At 44.5% G+C, this 19803-nt stretch overlaps 1 protein-coding gene and 1 pseudogene across 2 annotated transcripts in view; both read left to right on the top strand.

The window, feature by feature from the left end:
* PCCB (propionyl-CoA carboxylase subunit beta) overlaps positions 1-18367 on the top strand; it is a 55484-nt gene extending 37117 nt beyond the window's left edge. Inside the window, exons 8-15 of the mRNA XM_081106168.1 lie at positions 592-712; positions 2137-2218; positions 5044-5167; positions 13233-13340; positions 13594-13694; positions 14123-14221; positions 15224-15323; positions 18055-18367. Coding sequence (XP_080962294.1) covers positions 592-712; positions 2137-2218; positions 5044-5167; positions 13233-13340; positions 13594-13694; positions 14123-14221; positions 15224-15323; positions 18055-18176 — 857 coding nt within the window. The 3' untranslated portion in view covers positions 18177-18367. The remainder of the gene's footprint in view (positions 1-591; positions 713-2136; positions 2219-5043; positions 5168-13232; positions 13341-13593; positions 13695-14122; positions 14222-15223; positions 15324-18054) is intronic.
* On the top strand, positions 6115-7622 carry LOC308530109 (apoptosis inhibitor 5-like; annotated as a pseudogene). The gene has a single exon. The product of its transcript is annotated as an apoptosis inhibitor 5-like (transcript).
* Positions 18368-19803: the final 1436 nt, after the last annotated feature.

The following is a 19803-nucleotide window of genomic DNA, read 5'->3' as shown; positions in this document are numbered from 1 at the left end:
GGTGGTTCCCTCCTTTCCTCCTTCCACCGTTGCTGAGAACCATGACATTATGTGCCAGCCATTATTCGTTTACTTTTTTATTTCCCAGCTTTGTTGAGAGGTAATTGACATATAATTAAACATCATTCTCGATGCAGGACTACAGGGGTAAGTAAGACAGGCCTGGTCCCTACCCAGTTGGAGCTGATATTCTAGGAGAGATGCCAGGCAGGACACAGGGAAGGAAATGGACAGGTGTGGCAGGGAAAAGTGTGAAGAGAACTCCCACATGGTACAGGGATGGAAAGTGAGGGGTGTTGGGGAAGGGTGTGTTCCAGGGAGGTGTCAGGGAAAGCCTGTCTGCGTAGGTGACAGCAAAGATCTGAAGTAAGAAAGGGGTGCCCTTGGCAGAGGTACCGAGCAGAGGGAACAGGCTGCCTGAACTGAAGGTCAGCCGGAAGGTATGTGGAAGCCCATCCTTGGTGGAGGGTGAGGAGGGCAGAGTGATCAGCAGTCTGCTTCAGACATGCCCTAGAAGGGGCAGGTGGGCATGAAGCAGCATTTTTGGGCTGACAGGCTGCCTGGCCCATTGTATTCTTCCTGTTTTCTCAGGTGTTGCTCACAGAGCTTTTGAAAATGATGTGGACGCCTTGTGTAATCTCCGGGAGTTCTTCAACTACCTGCCCCTCAGCAGCCAGGACCCAGCTCCCATCCGAGAATGCCATGATCCCAGGTGAGCTGCAGGCTGGAGCACCTTCTCTCATTTTGCAGGTTGGCTTGCTTATGTCTGGCCACTCTGCCCTAGCTGGACCTGCAGCATCTCTCCCAGTGGGTAGCCTGGGTTAGATTGTGGGGTGCAGTGGTGTGTTTCCCAGGTGTGGGCAATGGTGAGACATCTGTGTACAGGAGCAAAGAAAGGTTTTACTTTTTTTTACCTTTTTCCTCTGTGTAATATCTGATAGGTAGTTTGGGAATAAAGAGTGGCCAAAAAATTTGATTTCTTAGAGTCTTGTTTTGTCCAGAATTAGAGATGGAAGTTTTTGGGTGTGTGTCTTGATATGAAATAATTGTGAAGTGGTACAGATAGCATGCCTTTTAGGAAATGTTCTTATGCACACCTGCTTGTGGCCAGAGGCTGGGGTAGTCCTGGGGAAAGGTGTGTTGCTGGCCATCTAGAGAAGACCTTCTTTCCTTCTTGCTGTTGGGGCTACTGCCTGATGTGTGTGTGTGTGGGCGGGGAGGGGGGCACCACAGAGTAAATGAGAGATTTAGGACATCATTTGAAGGTGTTATGGCCCAGGGGCTCAGAAATGTCTAAATACAGGGAGCCTGTTTTGGCCCAACCATACCCCCTCTTCATAGGATCTTAGGGAAGCTATATGCATATGTGTAAATGGTAGTATTTCATTATCTGGTGGGGCTATACCCAATGCCCCAGTGCAGAGCTCTCTGGGAAGTTGGGCTGGATTGGGCATGTGGTTTGATCAAAGCAAATTTCATGCCATGGGTATATCTCGGGGTCAGAACAACCTCAGCCTGCCCACATGGGACAGGAAGGGCTGAGAGCTTGATGGAGAGGGGCATGTTGCTGAGTCCTCTTGTGGCCTGGGAGTGGGCCCGTGCGGGGCTCCTGCTCAGTCACATAGAGGCAGGAGGAAGCTGAGAGCCAGGAGCCTGTGTGACTGATCAGTCCTTGTCACACCAGGGGGCCAGCTGCTTTGCTTTTTAGAGGAGCTCCAGCAGATTTGCCTTCCAGCAGGGAACGTAAACCCAAGTAATTTCAGCAGAACTCTGACTGCATTTACACGTCCTTGTTCTTTTCTTTATGATGCCTCGGAAAGTTAAACGGGGTCCTGTGTTTGCTACAGTCCTTTAGTGCCCTACACAGTACCTAGGACGCAGGAGTTATTCAGAGAGCATAAATGAAGGAATCACCTTCAGGGGAGTACGCCCATTTTTTTCTTCTAAATGAAAACAGATCTTTTGGATTAATACCAAGCTTAGGTCCAGTTTAATGTGGTGGCAACAAAGGAATACATCTTTGGGGACTGCTTTGAAAGCCCAGTAAGGACGAATCAGCCCAGCCCTCATTTCCTCTCATAGAAGATAACTGGTTTTTCTGGTGTTGATTATATCGTCTTCTTTTTCTACCCAAAGTGACCGTCTGGTTCCTGAGCTCGATACCATTGTCCCTTTGGAATCTACCAAAGCCTACAACATGGTGGACATCATACACTCTGTAAGTGCTGCATCTGCCTGTCTTGCCTATGCTAGCTCAGCCACGTCCATGGTCATGTGCTTTAACCTAGTGAGGAGGTGCTGGAAACACAGGCCTTAACATCTGGCAATACAGGCAGAGCATGGGGTGGACCAAGGTCAGGGACCACTGAGTAGAGTGTTTTGGGAAGAGTTAGTGGTTGTAGGCACTCCACCCGGTTGGATGGACTTGAGGGCTGGAGGGAGAAGGAGCCAATTGGTCCAACAGAGCTCAGGAGTTTTTGAGGGCACTCTCAGGTGCATAGAGAAGGGGCCATGGCCCTAGAGTCTGGAGTTGAGGCCAGGTGACTGTTAGGTGCCTTTGTTTGGAGCCTTATGCTTAGAGGGCATTTTGCCTTTCTAGAGAAAGGAAAGTACATAGGGTATCCTCTGACAATGTTGAGGTGTGTGTGCGCGCGTGCGCATGTGTGTGTCTGTGTAGATAGGTACATAGGTCAGCCACTCTGGGAGATAGGATCATTTGTACCTTTTTGTTGGTATAGCAGATCCCTGGATTGTTAAGAAGAAAGGACAGTATCAGGGCATCTGTTGATGGCCATTGTCTCCTTCAGACTCTCATATGCACACTGTGTTCTCAGCAGTCCTTGCTTACCCGAAGCAATGACTCCATAGGCACAGCCCCTCCCAGAGCCCTGGCTCCCCCAGTGACCTATTACTTCTCCTCCTGTACTCTGGGGAGCCAGCGTGAGCCAGTAACCATGGGCAGACTCTGCCTCTCCTCATTGCTAGGTTATAGCCTATTGAGCACCATGACAGCTGTGAAGACAAGACCTTTCTACCAACCTGCCCTTCTCTGACCTCAGCCTTCAGCACTGTCTACGTCAGCCGTGGGCAAGCTACGGCCCGCGGGCTGGATCCGGCCCGTTTGAAATGAATAAAACTATTGAAAAAAAAGACCATACCCTTTTATGTAATGATGTTTACTTTGAATTTATATTAGTTCACACAAACACTCCATCCATGCTTTTGTTCCGGCCCTCCGGTCCAGTTTAAGAACCCATTGTGGCCCTCGAGTCATAAAGTTTGCCCACCCCTGGTCTACATCCTCACAGTTGTGCCTGTCCCTCTCCCACTACCTCTGCTCCTTGACTCTCCAGCCCTCAATCTTCTTATTCCTCTGGAGTCCTCAACCCCTCCTGCTTCTGCTTTCTTGTCCCAGCTTGGACTCTGCCACTCTACCAGATACTAATGGCCGGGCACTGTCCCGGTGCTGGCTCTGTCTGACACCGTGATGGACAAAATCCCTGCCTCAAGGACCTCATGTTTACTAGGAAGTGTGAGAGAGAAAACAAAAGCATACATGGCAAGGGTCGTTTTAGGTCCAAAAAATACTGTGAAGAAGGTAAAATCGGGTCTCAGTCATGAGCCCCGATTCTCCTTTTGCCCCGTAGAGCCCTGTCCCTGGTTCAAGGCTTCAGTCATCTTTCCAGGTGCTGCCTGCGGGGCTGGAGGAAAGCCCAGAGCCCTGCTCCAGCCTGAGCTGGGTCCTCAGTGTGCCTCTCTGGTCGGAGTATGCGCTGTGGGCCTCCCCTCAGCATCTGTTCTTCACTTTTCCTAAGGCCTGATCCAACCCCTAACTTCTTTCTCCACTTCCCACTCTGATCAGATGATGTGGGCATTTCCTTTATGGAGAAAATTGAAAGCATCACGTTTATCACTCTCCACAAGTGACCATTTCTTCAGCCTCATCAATAAGATGTCTCCACTTGGGTTCCTAAACAAGATGTCTCTACCTAGGCTCCTGACTCCATCCTTCCCCAGCCAAAGTCTTGCTTTCTTGACGGTTTCTTTTTTTTTTTTAAACCTCTAACTTTTGCTGTAGCCAGTTTGGCTCAGTGAAGAGAGTGTTGGCCTGTGGACTGAAGGGTCCCAGGTTCGATTCTGGTCAAGGGCACATGCCTGGGTTTCGGGCTCGATCCCCAGACGGGGGTGTGCAGGAGGCAGCCGATCAGTGATTCTCATCATTGAGTTTTCTATCTCTCTCTCCCTCTCCCTTCCTCTCTGAAATCAATAAAAATATATTTAACAGACAAACAAACAATAAAATCTTTACCTTTTTCTCCCTCTCGTAACTTCTTACTCTTAGGAATAAATGTGTATGAACATGTATAGCTTTCTCATCTACTTAAAAAACACACAAAAAGCCCTAACCGGTTTGGCTCAGTGGATAGAGCGTCGGCCTGCAGACTCAAGGCTCCCAGGTTCGATTCCGGTCAGGGGCATGTACCTTGGTTGCTGGCACATCCCCAGTGGGGAGTGTGCAGGCGGCAGCTGATCGGTGTTTCTCTCTCATCGATGTTTCTAACTATCTCTCTCCCTTCCTCTCTGTAAAAAAATCAATAGAATATATGAAAAAACACACACACAAAAAACATGCCAAATTCAAATAAAGCCTTTTAAAAAGGCCTTCCTGGTTGTCCCATGAATCAAAAGGTCACTGGTTTGATTCCTGGTCAGGGCACATGACTAGGTTGTGGGCTCAATTCCCAGTAGGGGCTGTGCAGGAGGCAGCTGATCAGTGTTTCTCACAGTGATGTTTCACTTTCTCTCTCAAGTCAATAAAAACATTACAAAAATAAAAATAAAAAGGCTGTACTAGTGTATCCTCCCCTAGCAGTGTGCACAGGGGTTTTCCCATCCAGCAGGGAGAAGGTGCCCCTCTGTCTGTTTTGCTTCCTTGGAGAGCCTGTGGTGGGGTGGCGGCTAACCAGCTCGTAATTCTGTAATGTCATTAGTTGTATCTTGTTCTTTATCGTTTTGAGCTCAGGAGTTAATTTATCCCTGCAGGTTGTTGATGAGCGAGAATTTTTTGAGATCATGCCCAATTATGCCAAGAACATCGTTGTTGGTTTTGCAAGAATGAACGGGAGGACCGTTGGAATTGTTGGCAACCAGCCTAACGTGGCTTCAGGTAGGAAGGGGACGCTCTCATAGACCTCAGGTGGTGGTGAGGGGGTCAGGGCTGCCTGGCCCTCGGTGTCTACCTTCTGCTTTTTCCTCGGACATGGCCTTCCAAGCCAAAGAAAAGACTCAAATAGATGTTGTTATGAAAGCTGTTTTCTTTTTTAATGTCAATTTCTCAAATGCTTCTTTTATCCTTTCCTATTTTTTAAGGCCTTATTGATAACTTCCCTCCTGAACTTGTAAGGTCTTAACTTTTTCAGAGGTCTACTTTTTGTTCCCTTCAGTTAGATTTATGACTCATCCGTGAAACTGAGTTCCATGAGGGCAAGGGTGTTGGTGTCTTATTCAGTTTAACCTCCAGCGCCTTCAGTGGTTCCAGATACAGAGTATGTGACAAGTTAAATCTTGCTGTGTCTGTGCCCTACAGCTTTCTGGTAATATGGCCAGACCCGAGTCACAGCCAGGTGTCAGGGACTCTTCCATGGTTGTGCTCTGGGTCGGGTTGGAGTGTGGAGTGGGGACCTTAGATACTGTTTTCCTGTCATGTATGGGACCCTGACATGGAATGTGTATTTTATTTCTGGAGGAAAATTTTCTTGCTTTCTAATGTGCTTCTAGGTATGGGAGGGCAGCAGGGCTTTCTCTGCAGGGCTCAGCAAGTCCCAAGTCAGGATGTACAGAGAGAAGGAGGAACTGATGGCTCCTAAAGGGACATGGGCCAGAGTGAACATGCAGCCAGCTGTCTATACAGAGGCTGGCCAGCCTGTCCCACTTAGCCAGTGACAAAACTTATGAAGAAGCAGGAATACCAGTGATAGCTTCAGGAATCTGCCTTGGACTTCGTTTTTGCTGGATTTATCCATCTAAAAACATAACTTTGAACTTCGGGGGAGGCGGTGGAGCCGGCGAGGACAACGAGGACCGCAGGAGCGAGCCCTCGGCTTGTCGCTCGCCATGCCGACCGGGGAGGAGCTCTACCGCAGCTGTGGCCTCCTAGCCGGTGCCACGAGCCAGTGGGCAGCATAAAGATGCCTATCCAGTGATATCGGATGGTGTGAAAGGTGGTACCAAGGAAAAAAGGTTAGCAGCTCAGTTTATTCCAAAATTCTTTAAGCATTTTCCAGAATTGGCTGATTCTGCTATCAATGCACAGTTAGACCTCTGTGAGGATGAAGATGTACAATTCAACGGCAAGCAATTAAAGAGCTTCCTCAGTTTGCCACTGGAGAAAATCTTCCCCGAGTAGCAGATATTCTAACCCAACTTTTGCAGACATATGACTCTGCAGAATTTAGCTTAGTGAACAATGCCCTATTAAGTATATTTAAGATGGATGCAAAAGGGACTTTAGGTGGCTTATTCAGCCAAATCCTTCAAGGAGAAGACATTGTTAGAGAACGAGCAATCAAATTCCTTTCTACAAAACTTAAGACTTTACCAGATGAGGTCTTAACAAAGGAAGTAGAGGAACTTATACTAACTGAACCCAAAAAGGTCCTAGAAGATGTGACTGGTGAAGAATTTGTCCTGTTCATGAAGAAACTGTCTGGGTTAAAGAGCTTACAGACAGTGAGTGGAAGACAGCAACTTGTAGAGTTGGTGGCTGAACAGGCTGACCTAGAACAAACCTTCAACCCGTCAGATCCCGACTGTGTGGACAGGCTCTTACAGTGCACTCGGCAGGCGGTACCCCTCTTCTCGAAAAATGTGCATCCCACAAGGTTTGTGACTGACTTCTGTGAGCAGGTTCTACCTAACCTCAGCTCCTTAACTACTCCGTTGGGGGGTCTTGATAGACAGTTGGAGGTATTGAAACTGTTGGCGGAAATGAGTTCATTTTGTGGTGACATGGAAAAGCTAGAAACAAATTTAAGGAAACTGATAAGCTATTGGAGTACATGCCTCTTCCTCCAGAAGAAGCAGAAAATGGGGAGAATGCTGGTAATGAAGAACCTAAGCTGCAATTCAGTTATGTGGAATGTTTGTTGTACAGCTTCCACCAGTTAGGTCGAAAACTTCCAGATTTCTTAACAGCCAAACTGAATGCAGAAAAGCTCAAAGATTTTAAAATTAGGCTGCAGTACTTTGCATGGGGCCTGCAGGTTTATATCAGACAACTTCGCTTGGCTCTCCAGGGTAAAACAGGCGAGACCTTAACAACAGACAAGAACAAGATAAAAGTTGTTGCATTGAAAATAACAAATAACATCTATGTTTTAATCAAGGATCTCTTCCATATTCCTCCCTCTTATAAGAGCACAGTAACATTATCCTGGAAACCTGTACAGAAGGTTGAAATAGGGCAAAAGAGAGCCACTGAAGATACAACTTCTGGTTCACCACCTAAGAAATCTCCAGCAGGATCAAAAAGAGATGCAAGGCAGATTTATAATCCTCCTAGTGGGAAATACAGCAGCAATTTGGGCGACTTTAATTATGAGAGGAGCCTTCAGGGGAAGTAGAGGTGGCCGAGGTTGGGGAGCACGAGGAAATCGTAGTCGGGGAAGACTCTACTGAATAAGACATCACATTCTTCAGCATCGTCATGAGCTTAATATACTTAAATATACTCATTGGAATGCCGGGGATGTCCCTTAAAAGGACCGCTGCCTTCAGCTAAAAACTTATTGTTCTTTATACCTTTGTATGTATGATCTACTTTTGTAACAGACCATGGTTGTGTCTAAGGTAAAACCACAGCAATATTTTTGGATGCTTTGTGCGCAATCTTGTTTTTGCAATATCATCATTATTCAGACTTCATATTGTGAATTTTTTAAACATCTTAATAATTTGTTGAGAGCCATTCAAATCTAAAATATAATGGAATTCTATTTCTGATAACTGGTAAAGATAATCAGTTTTGAAAGCTTACTGGTTTTCTTCTCCCCTCTGTCCTTTCCCCCCAATATATAGAGAAGAGTAATGGTCAATTTTAACATTTGGTTTTCATTGTTTTTTTAAAAAATAAAGCTGCTAGGCAATGGTTCAGCATTCCTACCTAGTGTACTAAGAACAAACTACTTAAATGTAGAAGTATTACATTTTTAGGTGAATGTAAGCTGCTTTGCACTGCTTACTTAACTCTTCTCCATATGTTGTGATAAGCTTTTGAATATGGGATCTTACTATTTGAATAGAAATGTGTATGTATAATATACATACATACATACATAAGATATGTGTGTGTGTATGTATACAGACTACACAACATAAATCATTTTTTAAAATTCCAGGAACAGGTAATCTTTGACATGGTGATTACCCTTTTGAGGCTGAATCCATTATTAACTTGTTATCTAGGTTTTCTTCCCAGTAGTGACGGATTTTGAGTCCACTGCACTACATGATTATTGTTATTTAAAACTGAAAATAAACAAAGGCTGCATTTTCAAAGATGAGTTTGGTGATCCCTTTTGGAGAAATACAGGCAAAATACTGAATCTGATGTACATATAGGTTTCTAAAGGATGACATAGAATAATTTAGAATTTGGGAATTGAATAACCAGGGCAATCCAGGAAAAGTGACTTGATAACATGTTCTACCAATAATAAGGGATTGTCTCTGTTTGCTTTTGCCACTTTGAAGATTTTAACTTCTCAGGTTATCAAAATTATTGTATAAGTTAGCCAATAGAATACTTAGGTTAAAAACAGATGGGGGAGTTTGTGGAGTGTTTAATGTCATGGGCATTTTTAGTAGCATAGGTCCTTTGCTCTGCATTTGAATGTTTCATATATTTTTGTTTCATAGTTAATATTCCCTCCCCAAGTTTGCTACTCTAATCCAGTGTCTGAGTAACATTTTCTAGTAGTTTGGCATATTTTTTGAGGAATAGTTAGTAATTCCAACGGCAGTGTCTTCATTAGTGTTAACCCTTACATTGGGGAAAAAACCAAACCCCTTTGTTAGAATTACTGCACATGTTTATGGGATAAATATTTTTTGAAGACTAGAATTATACAAGTGAGCATAAGAAATTGTTCAGCTTGATTATGGAATGGTGGCAATAATCTAAACATTCCGAAAGACAATGAGCTGAACCTGAGCTCCCTTGGCATCTGAACAGACTTAGGAATATGGAATTGCTATTTGAAAACTGTGATCAGTTGGCCGAAAGCCAATTCAAGTACAGTGGGGCCTTGACTTACCAGTTTAATTCATTCTGTGACGGAGCTTGTAACTCAAATTACTCGTATGTCAAATCATTAAAGTGAACGAGTGAGACACGTGATGCTGGGCTGATGTTGTGGCGTTCACTGTGACGTTCGCTGCGCCAACTAGCGGTGGGGTATCTGAAGCTGGCTTGTAACCCGAATTTAGCTCGCAACTCAAAGCAAAAAATCGGCCCAGAGACGGCTCGTATCTCAAAAAACTCATTAGTCGGGACACTTGTAAGTCAAGGCCCCACTGTATAGGAACTGTATTAGGACTACAGTTATATAAATTTGAACATTAGGGGTAACTTTTCCTCTTTTTCTTTTTTAAAGAATATTTGTAAACTCAAAGCTGAGCAGAATTGACTCTAAGTTTGATATTGAGATGACTGTGTGTCTTCCTTTGCCATCTCATTGTTCCCCTTCCCCTTCCTAAGGCAATTGTGCACAACTTAGGTTACTTTTGCTTCGAAAATTTGAATGAAAAACTTCATGTCATGATTGTTTTTCTTTTGCAAGACATCTGTTTATCACATTGTTCAAAAGTAAATGTTTCCTTATGCTTTTGAAATAAATTTCCTTTTGTAATTAAAAAAATAAAAAAAGAACACAACACATAACTTTTCTGCCTTACAATACCACATAGTCTGTTTTTGCTTTTGTTTTGAGGTTTGAGGTTTATTTGCTTGTTTTCTTTTCTTTTTTTTTTTTTTAAATATATTTTATTGATTTTTTACAGAGAGGAAGGGAGAGAGATAGAGAGTTAGAAACATCGATGAGAGAGAAACATCGATCAGCTGCCTCCTGCACATCTCCTACTGGGGATGTGCCCGCAACCCAGGTACATGCCCTTGACCGGAATCGAACCTAGGACCTTTCAGTCCGCAGGCCGACGCTCTATCCACTGAGCCAAACCGGTTTCGGCTGCTTGTTTTCTACTCTACACCTGGACAGTGCCCTTTAGCTTTGCTAAGGCAAACAGAAGGTCAAGTATCAGAACTCCCTGCCATTTGTGTGTGTGGTTGGGAGGCCCAGGCCAACACCTCATTCATTCTCAGTGGCCTTAACTCTGTGGGTCTGCTCCCCTTCCTCCTCATCTGTCCATTCTCTGTCTCCCGTGGCACCCTTACCAACTGTTGGCTCTGAGAAGAAACCTCTCTATAAAATTTTTGCCATTTTTATTTTGACATCTTGACCTGAAGTCACCCATTTTTAAATTGGTGTTTGTTTTCTTATTCCTGTGTTTTAAATAGTTCTTTGTATATGTTAGATAGCAGTCCTCAACCAGATGCATATTTTGCAAATATTTTCTCTGGTCTGAGGTTGTCTTCTTATTCTTTAGACAGTGTCCTTTGCTGAGCAGAAGGTTTTAATTTAATCAAGCCCAGCTTACCAATTATTTCTTTCATGGATCATTCTTTTGACCATATATCTAAAAATTTACCCATATACCTAAGGTCTTCTAGGTTTTCTTCTATGTTATCTTCCAGGAGTTTTATAGTTTTGTGTTTTACATTTAGGTCTGTGGATCCATTTTGAATTGATTTTTGTAAAAAGCAGAATCTGTATCTAGATCAGTTTCTTTTGCTGTGGGTGTCCAGTTCCAGCACCATTTGTTGAAGAGACTATTTTTATGCCATTGTGTTGCCTGTGCTCCTTTTCACCATCAGCTGATTATATTTATGTGGGTCTATTTCTGGGCTCTCTGTTTTGTTCCATTGATCTGTTTGTCTATTCTTTCACTATTACCACTCTCATCTTGATTATTGTAGCTTTATAGTAAGTCGTACAGTTGGGTAGTGTCAGTCCTCCAACTTTGTTCTTCTTCAACATTGTGTTGGTTGAACTGGATACTTTTGCTTCTCCATATAAAGTTCGGAATCAGTTTGTATATATTCACAAAATAGGATTTTGATTGAAATTGTATTAAATCTAAACATCAAGTTGGAAGGAACTGACCTCTTGACAATATTGTGTCTTCCTAACTGTGAACATGGAATATCTCTCCATTTATTTAGTTATGCTCGCGCCAACTGCATGCATGCGTTTCGATCTGTCATTGTCGATCGTGAATTTGGTTGTTTTTGTTGACATTCATATTAAAATATTTATTCTAATTAATTTCCTTTCAATGTGCAGGAATCTGTGCACCAGGGCACTAGTTAGTAACACAGTTTCTCAGATGTACTAGCCCTATTTCAAGTGCGTAATAGCCACATGTGACTAACGGCTACCACATTGACTAGCACAGCCAGAGAACATTTCCATCATCTAAAAGAAAGTTCTTTTGGACAGCACTAGTATAGAGCAAATTGGAGATTTATTTATTCTTTTGATCCACCAGTATGTTAAATTTTTTTGTAGCTACTCTTTTTTATATACAGGCAGTCCTTGGGTTATGTCGGACTCGACGTACATCAATTTGTGGTTATGTCGCCATCTCCCATTTATTTATAAAAAAAAAAAGTTCCATCATTTTGACTTATGTACATATGTGCTTTGTTTTTTATTATTTATTTACCACAAGTAAAAGTCAGGAATTGTTATCTTTCTTTTAAATTGTTTTACTGTTTCACTTCATTACTGCTGTGTATGTGCTCCATGTGAGTGACGTAGGTGCTTATGTAGGTGGGTTTCGACTTACGGCAAAAATCGTGTTACGTTGCGCTGTAGGAACGGATCTCCAACGTAATCCGAGGACCTACTGTGTGTGTGTGTACTTTTATTGATTTCAGAGGGGAAAGGAGAGGGAGAAATAGAAACATCAATAATGAGAAAATCATTGATTGGCTGCCTCCTGCACACCCCCTATTGGGGATTGAGCCCACAACCTAGGCATGTGCCCTTGACTACGATCAAACCTAGGACCCTTCAGTCTGCAGGCCGACGCTCCATCCATTGAGCCAAACCGACTAGGGCTGTAAATACTCTTTATCAGATTGTAGAAGTTCCATCGCACTCTTAGTTTACTGCTAATTTTTAATTATGAATGAATATTGAATTTTGGCAAATGCTTTATATATGTTGAGATGACCATATTATTTTCCTACTTTAGTAGTTTCACGCGTTTTCACACGTTAAATCAACCTTGAATTCTTGAAATAAATGCCACTTGATCATGATGCATTAGTTTTTATATATTGCTGGATTTGAACTGGTAATATATTGGGAATTTTTGCATCTGTGTTGATGAGGGATTTTGGTCTGCATTCTCTGTCATAATGTCCTTCTTCTATGGTATCAGGGTAGAGCTGGCCTCATAGAATATGTTGATAATTGTTCTAGGAGCGGGATTTACTAGTAATTGAACTCTACTTCATGTCACTTTATAGATGCCATCTCCTTTAACACGTTAAGCGCCCAGTCAGTCACCGGTGACTGACACTATACTTTCTGTCCGGAAGACAAAACAGGCTGGGCGCTTAACGTGTTAATCCTTACAAACTTGGTAGGAGGTAGTAACATCCTACTTTGCAGGTTAGGAACCTCACCTCAGAAACACAAAGTCATTTCCCAAGGGCACATAGCTGTAATTGGTGGGGCCAGGATTTGATTTCAAGCTACAGGGACTCCAAGACCAGCCCCTGAATGATACTTCCCACTACGGTTCCATGGGGGTAAACTAGGCTGTGCCTCAGATGGCAGCAGTCCTTCAGTGTGAGGTAGGCCTGGTAGTCTGCACGGGGCTGTGCTCCCAGCAAGGGAGCTTGTGGGGCGGAGGCCACGCCCAGGCCCTCCTCGGGCAGTGCCAGGTGGGTTCTCTTGTCTGCCCTGTCTTTCCTGGAAAGTGAGAGTCCCCCTTTTCCATTCTCTGAAGAGGAGATGTTGGTGCCTCTATAGAAATCGCTCTTGGATTGTGAGTGGAACTGGGAATTGCCCAGAAGCTCAGCCTGGATAACTTCTCTCTTCTAGGATGCTTGGATATTAATTCTTCTGTGAAAGGGGCTCGTTTTGTCCGGTTCTGTGATGCTTTCAACATTCCACTCATCACTTTTGTTGATGTCCCTGGTTTTCTGCCTGGTAAGTCATTGACAGAGGTGGGAGCCAGGAGAGGTGGCTTTCCCACTGAGGTCCCCACTTCATTTGGAGATTTTGCAACTTCCCTGAAGATTTGTGACTTCTCCATAGTCTGGTTGTCCAGAATATGGAGCTGTGTGAGGGTTGCTCCTCTCCTGGCCTTTTGGGGAGCAGGGGAAGACCTCACAGCTGAGAGTGGCAGGCAGACCTTGTGAGGGCTATTGTGGGTATCTAGTAACTGTTCTTCTTTACCTAGGCACAGCACAGGAATACGGGGGCATCATCCGGCATGGCGCCAAACTTCTCTACGCATTTGCCGAAGCAACTGTGCCCAAAGTCACAGTTATCACCAGGAAGGTGAGAAGTTCACTGGAGCCTGGGAGCCCATCCCTCCTGACCTCATGGTCGTGGTTGGAGAGGTGGCCGAGAGTTGCAGCAGGGGTAGGAGGAGTGTATGCTCACCCTAAAAGATTGTGTGAGGACAGCATTTATATACTTGGGGACACATTCTGCAGAGCTGTCCATGGTCATCTCTGGGAACTGAAAATAGCAGTGGGAAGAAGCTGTGAAAGAATGGTGTTGATCGTGGGAGCTGCTGGCCTGCACCCAGGGAGTCTCTGCTCTGGCTCCCTGGTCTCACACACATTGGGCGTTCAGTAGCCCGGAGGGGGCGAAGGGACGGGGCCTCTTCTTTTCATTCTCATTTCATTTGGATTCTTGGGATCTGTCAGGGACAGGATCTGGTTGACTCAAGCGCTAACATTCGCCTTGTGGGTCTTTTCTAGGCCTATGGTGGTGCCTATGATGTCATGAGCTCCAAGCACCTGTGTGGTGACACCAACTATGCCTGGCCCACAGCAGAGATTGCAGTCATGGGAGCAAAGGTGAGGATCTCTAGCTTTCCTTTTTCCTGGGCCTAGAGACTGTACCCTCTCAGCAGGAGCTTAAAGCACAGCTAGGAAATGTTGGAAAGAGGCCAGGGTCCTCAGGATGGACCCAGACTCCAGGGAGATGGGGCCTAGAACTTGGAAAGTTTCCCTCCTGGGGCCCCAGGGCCAGTTCGGCCTCCTGTCCTGCACTTTCACTTCAGCCCATGCTGCAATCTCATGCTCAGGGTTTTGAGATTGTCAGTAAAGAGACGAGTCAGCTGAAGGAGCTGTTGGGAGGATTGGACATTTCCCCCAACCCCATCTCATCTCCTAGGGAGGGCCCCAGAGCCACTCCTTTGAGCCCACAGAAGCTGAACTGACCCTGGTGACTTTGTTTTGTTTGGAACCCGGTGACTTTGGGCAAGGTACTTCCTGTTGCTCAGCCTGTTCCTCACTCCTTTCCTGCTTTTAAATAGCTGTTGGTGTTGAACCAGATAACTACACCCCCCACCGTCTGAGCTGACTTTTAGGGATTCTGATGTGAAGGCTTATTTTTCAATTCCTCCTACTTCTTCATTTGCAGTTCAATGTGGCATCCTCTGGCCACAGAATTTTGTACTCAGGGTTCAGGATAATGAAAAAGGAAAACAGCATTTTACTTCCCCTTGATGCAGGAGACCACGGATGTAATAGTGGAAAATAGGCCACACGTCTTTGGATCAGTGCAATTGGCTGATGGTAGGACGGAATCTGGGGAAACAAGCTCCTGGCTTTGCCTGGGCTGCCTGTTATTGGGGCCACAGCTGAGCGTCCCATCACACAGCCCCATCATGGAATCATGACGGCTGACTCCAGGCAGTTCCCATGTCTGTGCCCTGGCACCTGGAGCTGGCCCTTCACTCCAGTACACTTTGATTTACCAAGAGATTGACAATCACAGATAATGAGTTAATGAGTTGAGGGAGGTCTGTCCAGGTTGCAATCTCCATTGAAATTCATTAACCCCTCTCATGACAGGGTGCTATGGAGATAATTTTCAAAGGGCGTGAGAATGTGGAAGATGCTCAAGCAGAATATATCAACAAGTTTGCCAATCCTTTTCCTGCAGCGGTGAGAGGTAGGCACTGTGGTGGGGATGGCAGCATAGCTCATTTGTTGGGTCACTTGCTCTCATTCTTTTCCTCCAAAAAGTCTCACATAAACTGCCTTTTGCCATTACAGTTGAACCTGGAGACTGTTAAAGGTAGGGGTTGTCCCTGGGCAATCATCACCTTAAGGACAATAGGACCTGTTTTAGGCTGCTTTGGAAACCAAGATGTAAGCAACATTGCTGAAATGGCTAAATTTTTTAGTTATGTTCTAGTTTCCTAGTACTCTGTAAAACTTGACCATAAAACAGAGTGAGTTCAAATAACCCATCCCCCTTATTTTGCTCATGGCTTTGTAGATCAGTGATTTGGTTTGGGTTCAGCTGGGTGGTTCTTCTGCTGGTCTTGCCTGCGATCAGTCATTCAGCTGTAGTCATCTGATGGCCTCTTACATGGTTGGTGTTGGCTGCTAGCTAGACTCTCTCCATATGGTTTCTTTTCTTTTTTTAAAAATATATTTTATTGATTTTTTACAGAGAGGAAGGGAGAGAGATAGTTAGAAACATTGATGAGAGAGAACCATTGATTAGCTGCCTCCTGCACACTCCCCACTGGGTATGTGCCTGCAACCAAGGTACATGCCCTTGACCTGAATTGAACCTGGGACCCTTGAGTCCGCAGGTTGACGCTCTGTCCTCTGAGCCGAACCGGTCAGGGGGTCTCCATATGGTTTCTTATTCTTGAGGCTAGTCCATGTGACTTGAGGGCAGCAAAAGGCTGAGAGGAGAAGCTGCAAGGTGCCTTGAGGCCTAGGTTTGAAAGTTGCAGTGTCACTTTTGCCACATTTTGTGGCAAGTCATAAAGCCAGGTAAAGAAATAGAATGTACATCTTTTTTTTTTTTTAAAAAAATATTTTATTGATTTTTTTACAGAGAGGAAGGGAGAGGGATAGAGAGTTAGAAACATCGATCAGTTGCCTCCTGCACACCTCCCACTGGGGATGTGCCCGCAACCAAGGTACATGCCCTTGACTGGAATCGAACCTGGGACCTTTCAGTCCGCAGGCCGACGCTCTATCCACTGAGCCAAACCGGTTAGGGCAGAATCTACATCTGCTGGGGTCCAACCCCAGCGGGTCCAGGGGTCCCCAAAGGTGTGGACGGAGTTGGCGAAGAAGGAATGACACGGAGACAGCGTTCAGTTGATCAGCAGCCTAGCCAGGATCTCCAGCGAAGTTCTGTTTAGGATCTCCAGCCAGGTTCTGTGTTCATGTTGTCTTGCTAGGTTCTCCAGCCAGGTTCTCCAGGTTCTCCAGCCAGGTTCTGTAGCCAAGTTCCCTCGCTAGGTTCTCCAGCCAGGTTCTGTCCAGGTTCTCCAGCCAGGTTCAGTCATCAGGTTCTAGTCAGGTTCTCTTGCCAATTTCTGTAGTCAGGTTCAGTCCAGGATCTTTTGCCATGTTCTCTCGCTAGGTTCTGTCTCTAGGTTCTGAGGCCAGTTTCTGTCCAGGATCTTTTGCCATGTTCTCTCCAGCAAAGTTCTTCTGTCTCTAGAGAACGTTCTGTGTTGGTTCTGTGCCAATTTCTGTCTCTCTCTTTTCTGTCTACTTACATCTGTATTTATACCAGTTGATTCCAATCCTATCAATCTCTATTTCAAAGGTTAGGGTGTTTCTTATCTCCATTCCAGGGAGTAAAGATTATGTAGCTTAAGCATGATTGTTCGTATTTAAAGTGATTAATTACCCACCTGGCACTTAGTTAAGAGGTTTTATTCCCTCCCTAACTTCAGGGGAAAATCCCTACCTGGGGAAACAACCTTTCTCAGAGAGGAGACCTTGGTTAAAACACATAGTGCCAAGAAGGTGAGCAAAACATTTTAAGAACAGTATGCCATATGTGCCAGGTCCTTTGAAACAGCAAGGATGGACCAGCTCCCGGCATACATCTTTTTAAATTTATTTATTATTTATTTATTTTTAACATGTTTTTATTGATTTTGGAGAGAGAGGAGAGAGAACCATCGATGAGAGAGAGCCATCCGTCAGCTGCCTCCTTCATGTCTCCCACTGGGATTGAGCTGCAACCTGGGTATGTGCCCTCTGACTGGGAATCGAACCAGTGAACTCTTGGTTCATGTGTCAATGCTCAACCACCAAGCCACACTGGCCGGGCATATTTTTTATTTTTTTAACCCTCGCCTGAGGACATGCTTATTGATTTTAGAGAGAAGGGGGAGAGAGAGAGAGAGAGAGAGAGAGAGAGAGAGGCAGAGTTCGATCTATTTGAGAGAGTAACATTGATTGGTTGCCTTCCTGTACCCAAACCTGCAGCCTAGGTGTGTCCTGACCAGGAATCGAGCCTGATACCTTTTGGTGCATGGGAGGATGCTCCAACAACTGAGCCACACAGGCTAGGGCCAGAATCTACTTCTTCATGGAAGGCGTGTCAGTGTCACATTGTACAGGAATGGGAGGAATTGTAGCTATTTTTGAAAATACACATTTATTTTCTTTATTTCCTGTTGAATTCATCTTGGCAGGGAGAGGGTCACATTTTCCTTTTCTTGCAAAGTTGGGGACCTGCCAGAGGAATAGGGGAGCTCCAGGGATGCAGAAAAGAGTTCAGAGGGCCCAGCCTCTCTTCTATCAAGTTGGGGCCAGCTCACACTTTGGGTCCCAGAGATGGTGCCCAGGTTGAGCACAAGATTGGAGAGTGGCACCGTTGGGGATGCAGATGATCTCCCTTTTTTGTGTTTCACCAGGGTTTGTGGATGACATCATCCAGCCTTCCTCTACACGTGCCCGAATCTGCAGTGACCTGGATGTTTTAGCCAGCAAGAAGGTACAACGTCCTTGGAGGAAACATGCAAATATTCCGTTGTAAACGAATCAAAGGAAAGTAAGCCAAGAGCTAATTGCTGCCTGGCCATTTGAACTCATCCCTTCCTTTTTTTGCAATCATGAAACCATTGAATCTAAATAACAGTATTTACTTAGAATGGCCAAGTTTATTAAATTCTAGAAAGATTTCATTTGCTGTAAAATTACTTTCTTTATTAAAAATATTAATTGGTATATTTTTGAGCATACATTTCTTTTTTTATGGTAGAAATATGAAAAATCAGGAAAACTAGAAACAGTATATATAGTATTGTCATCTAGAGCTGTCCCTGATTTGACACCTCTGTGTATTATTTTCCTTTTCTCCCCCAAGAATTAATTTTTTCTCTCCACAGGTGAGAGAGTAAGTTTTAGGGTAAAGAATTTATCTGCTTAGGCTTCAGTTTCCTGTCTTTGAAACAATACACCCTATCTTTTAATTCCTCCAGGACCTGTAGAGGATTAAATGAAATGTGTGTGTGTGTTGTGTGTGTGTGTATGTGTGTGTGTGTGTGTGTGTTTATGTTTATCTAACAGAATACATTCTCAAATTTTCAAACCTATAGAAATGTTGTAGAAGTTGTATTGTGGAACCTTCACTTAGATTCTCCAGTTCTTAACATTTTCTACATTTGCTTCATCTCTTTCATAAATTTATAATCTTTATTTTTATTGGCCCATTTGAAAATAAGTTACAGAATCCTGACCCTTTGTTCCCCCAAAATGTCAGTTTATTTCCTAGGAAACCAGGCTTATTATCTTACACTAAAGGCCCAGTGCACGAATTCGTGCACGGGTGGGGTCCCTCGGTCTGGCCAGCAATCAGAGCTGACCGGGGGGCCGTCCCGGGGGAGGGGCCACGGGAGGTTGGCCAGTGAGGGGGAGGGGCCATGGGAGGTTGGCCGGCTGGCCTCCTTGATCTGGGCCAAAGGTGGGGGGCAGCCGGCTGGGGGGAGGGGCCGTGGGAGGTTGCCCAGCTGGTTGGAGGGGCCGTGGGAGGTTGGCCGGCAGGGGGAGGGGTGATGAGAGGTTGGCCGGCTGCGGGAGTTTGGCTGTGGGAGCGCTCTGACCACCAGAGCAGCTTCTTCATTGAGCATCTGCCCCCTGGTGTCAGTGTGCATCATAGCAACCGGTCAACCGATCTTTTGGTTGCTTAGGCTTTTATATATATAGTCTTTTATGACTGACATTTTTGAAGTGTTTGCCAATTATTTTGTTGACTGTCCTTAAATTTGGGTTTGTCTGATTGTTTCTGGATGTTCAGATTCAGGTAAGAGCAATACATATGAGTGTTGTTTCTGTGTATCACATTAGGAAACAGATGATGTTAGTTTTTCCCCTTTATTGGTGAAGTTGACTCAGATCACTTGGTTAAGGTGGTGGTTGCAAGGTTAACATTTTCTCTTTGTAATGAATAACTAATCTGGAAACTGTTTTAAAGCCTGTCTGTCAACAAACTTTTATCCAATACTTTTAGTATTCATTGATGATGAATTCTATTCTACATTGATTGTAAAATATCACATTTCTAACCTTGTCATAATGTCTGCCTTTATTAGTTGGTATTGTATTGGAAGGAAGAACTTTCTCTTCTTCTGTTTTTGTTTTAGTATTAGTTTTGACTCCTTGAT

This window comes from Myotis nattereri, assembly GCF_964212035.1.
Source record: "Myotis nattereri genome assembly, chromosome: 14".
Lineage (NCBI taxonomy): Eukaryota > Metazoa > Chordata > Mammalia > Chiroptera > Vespertilionidae > Myotis > Myotis nattereri.
The sequence above is the reverse complement of the archived record's forward strand: the minus strand, read 5'-3'. Positions and strand labels throughout refer to the sequence as shown.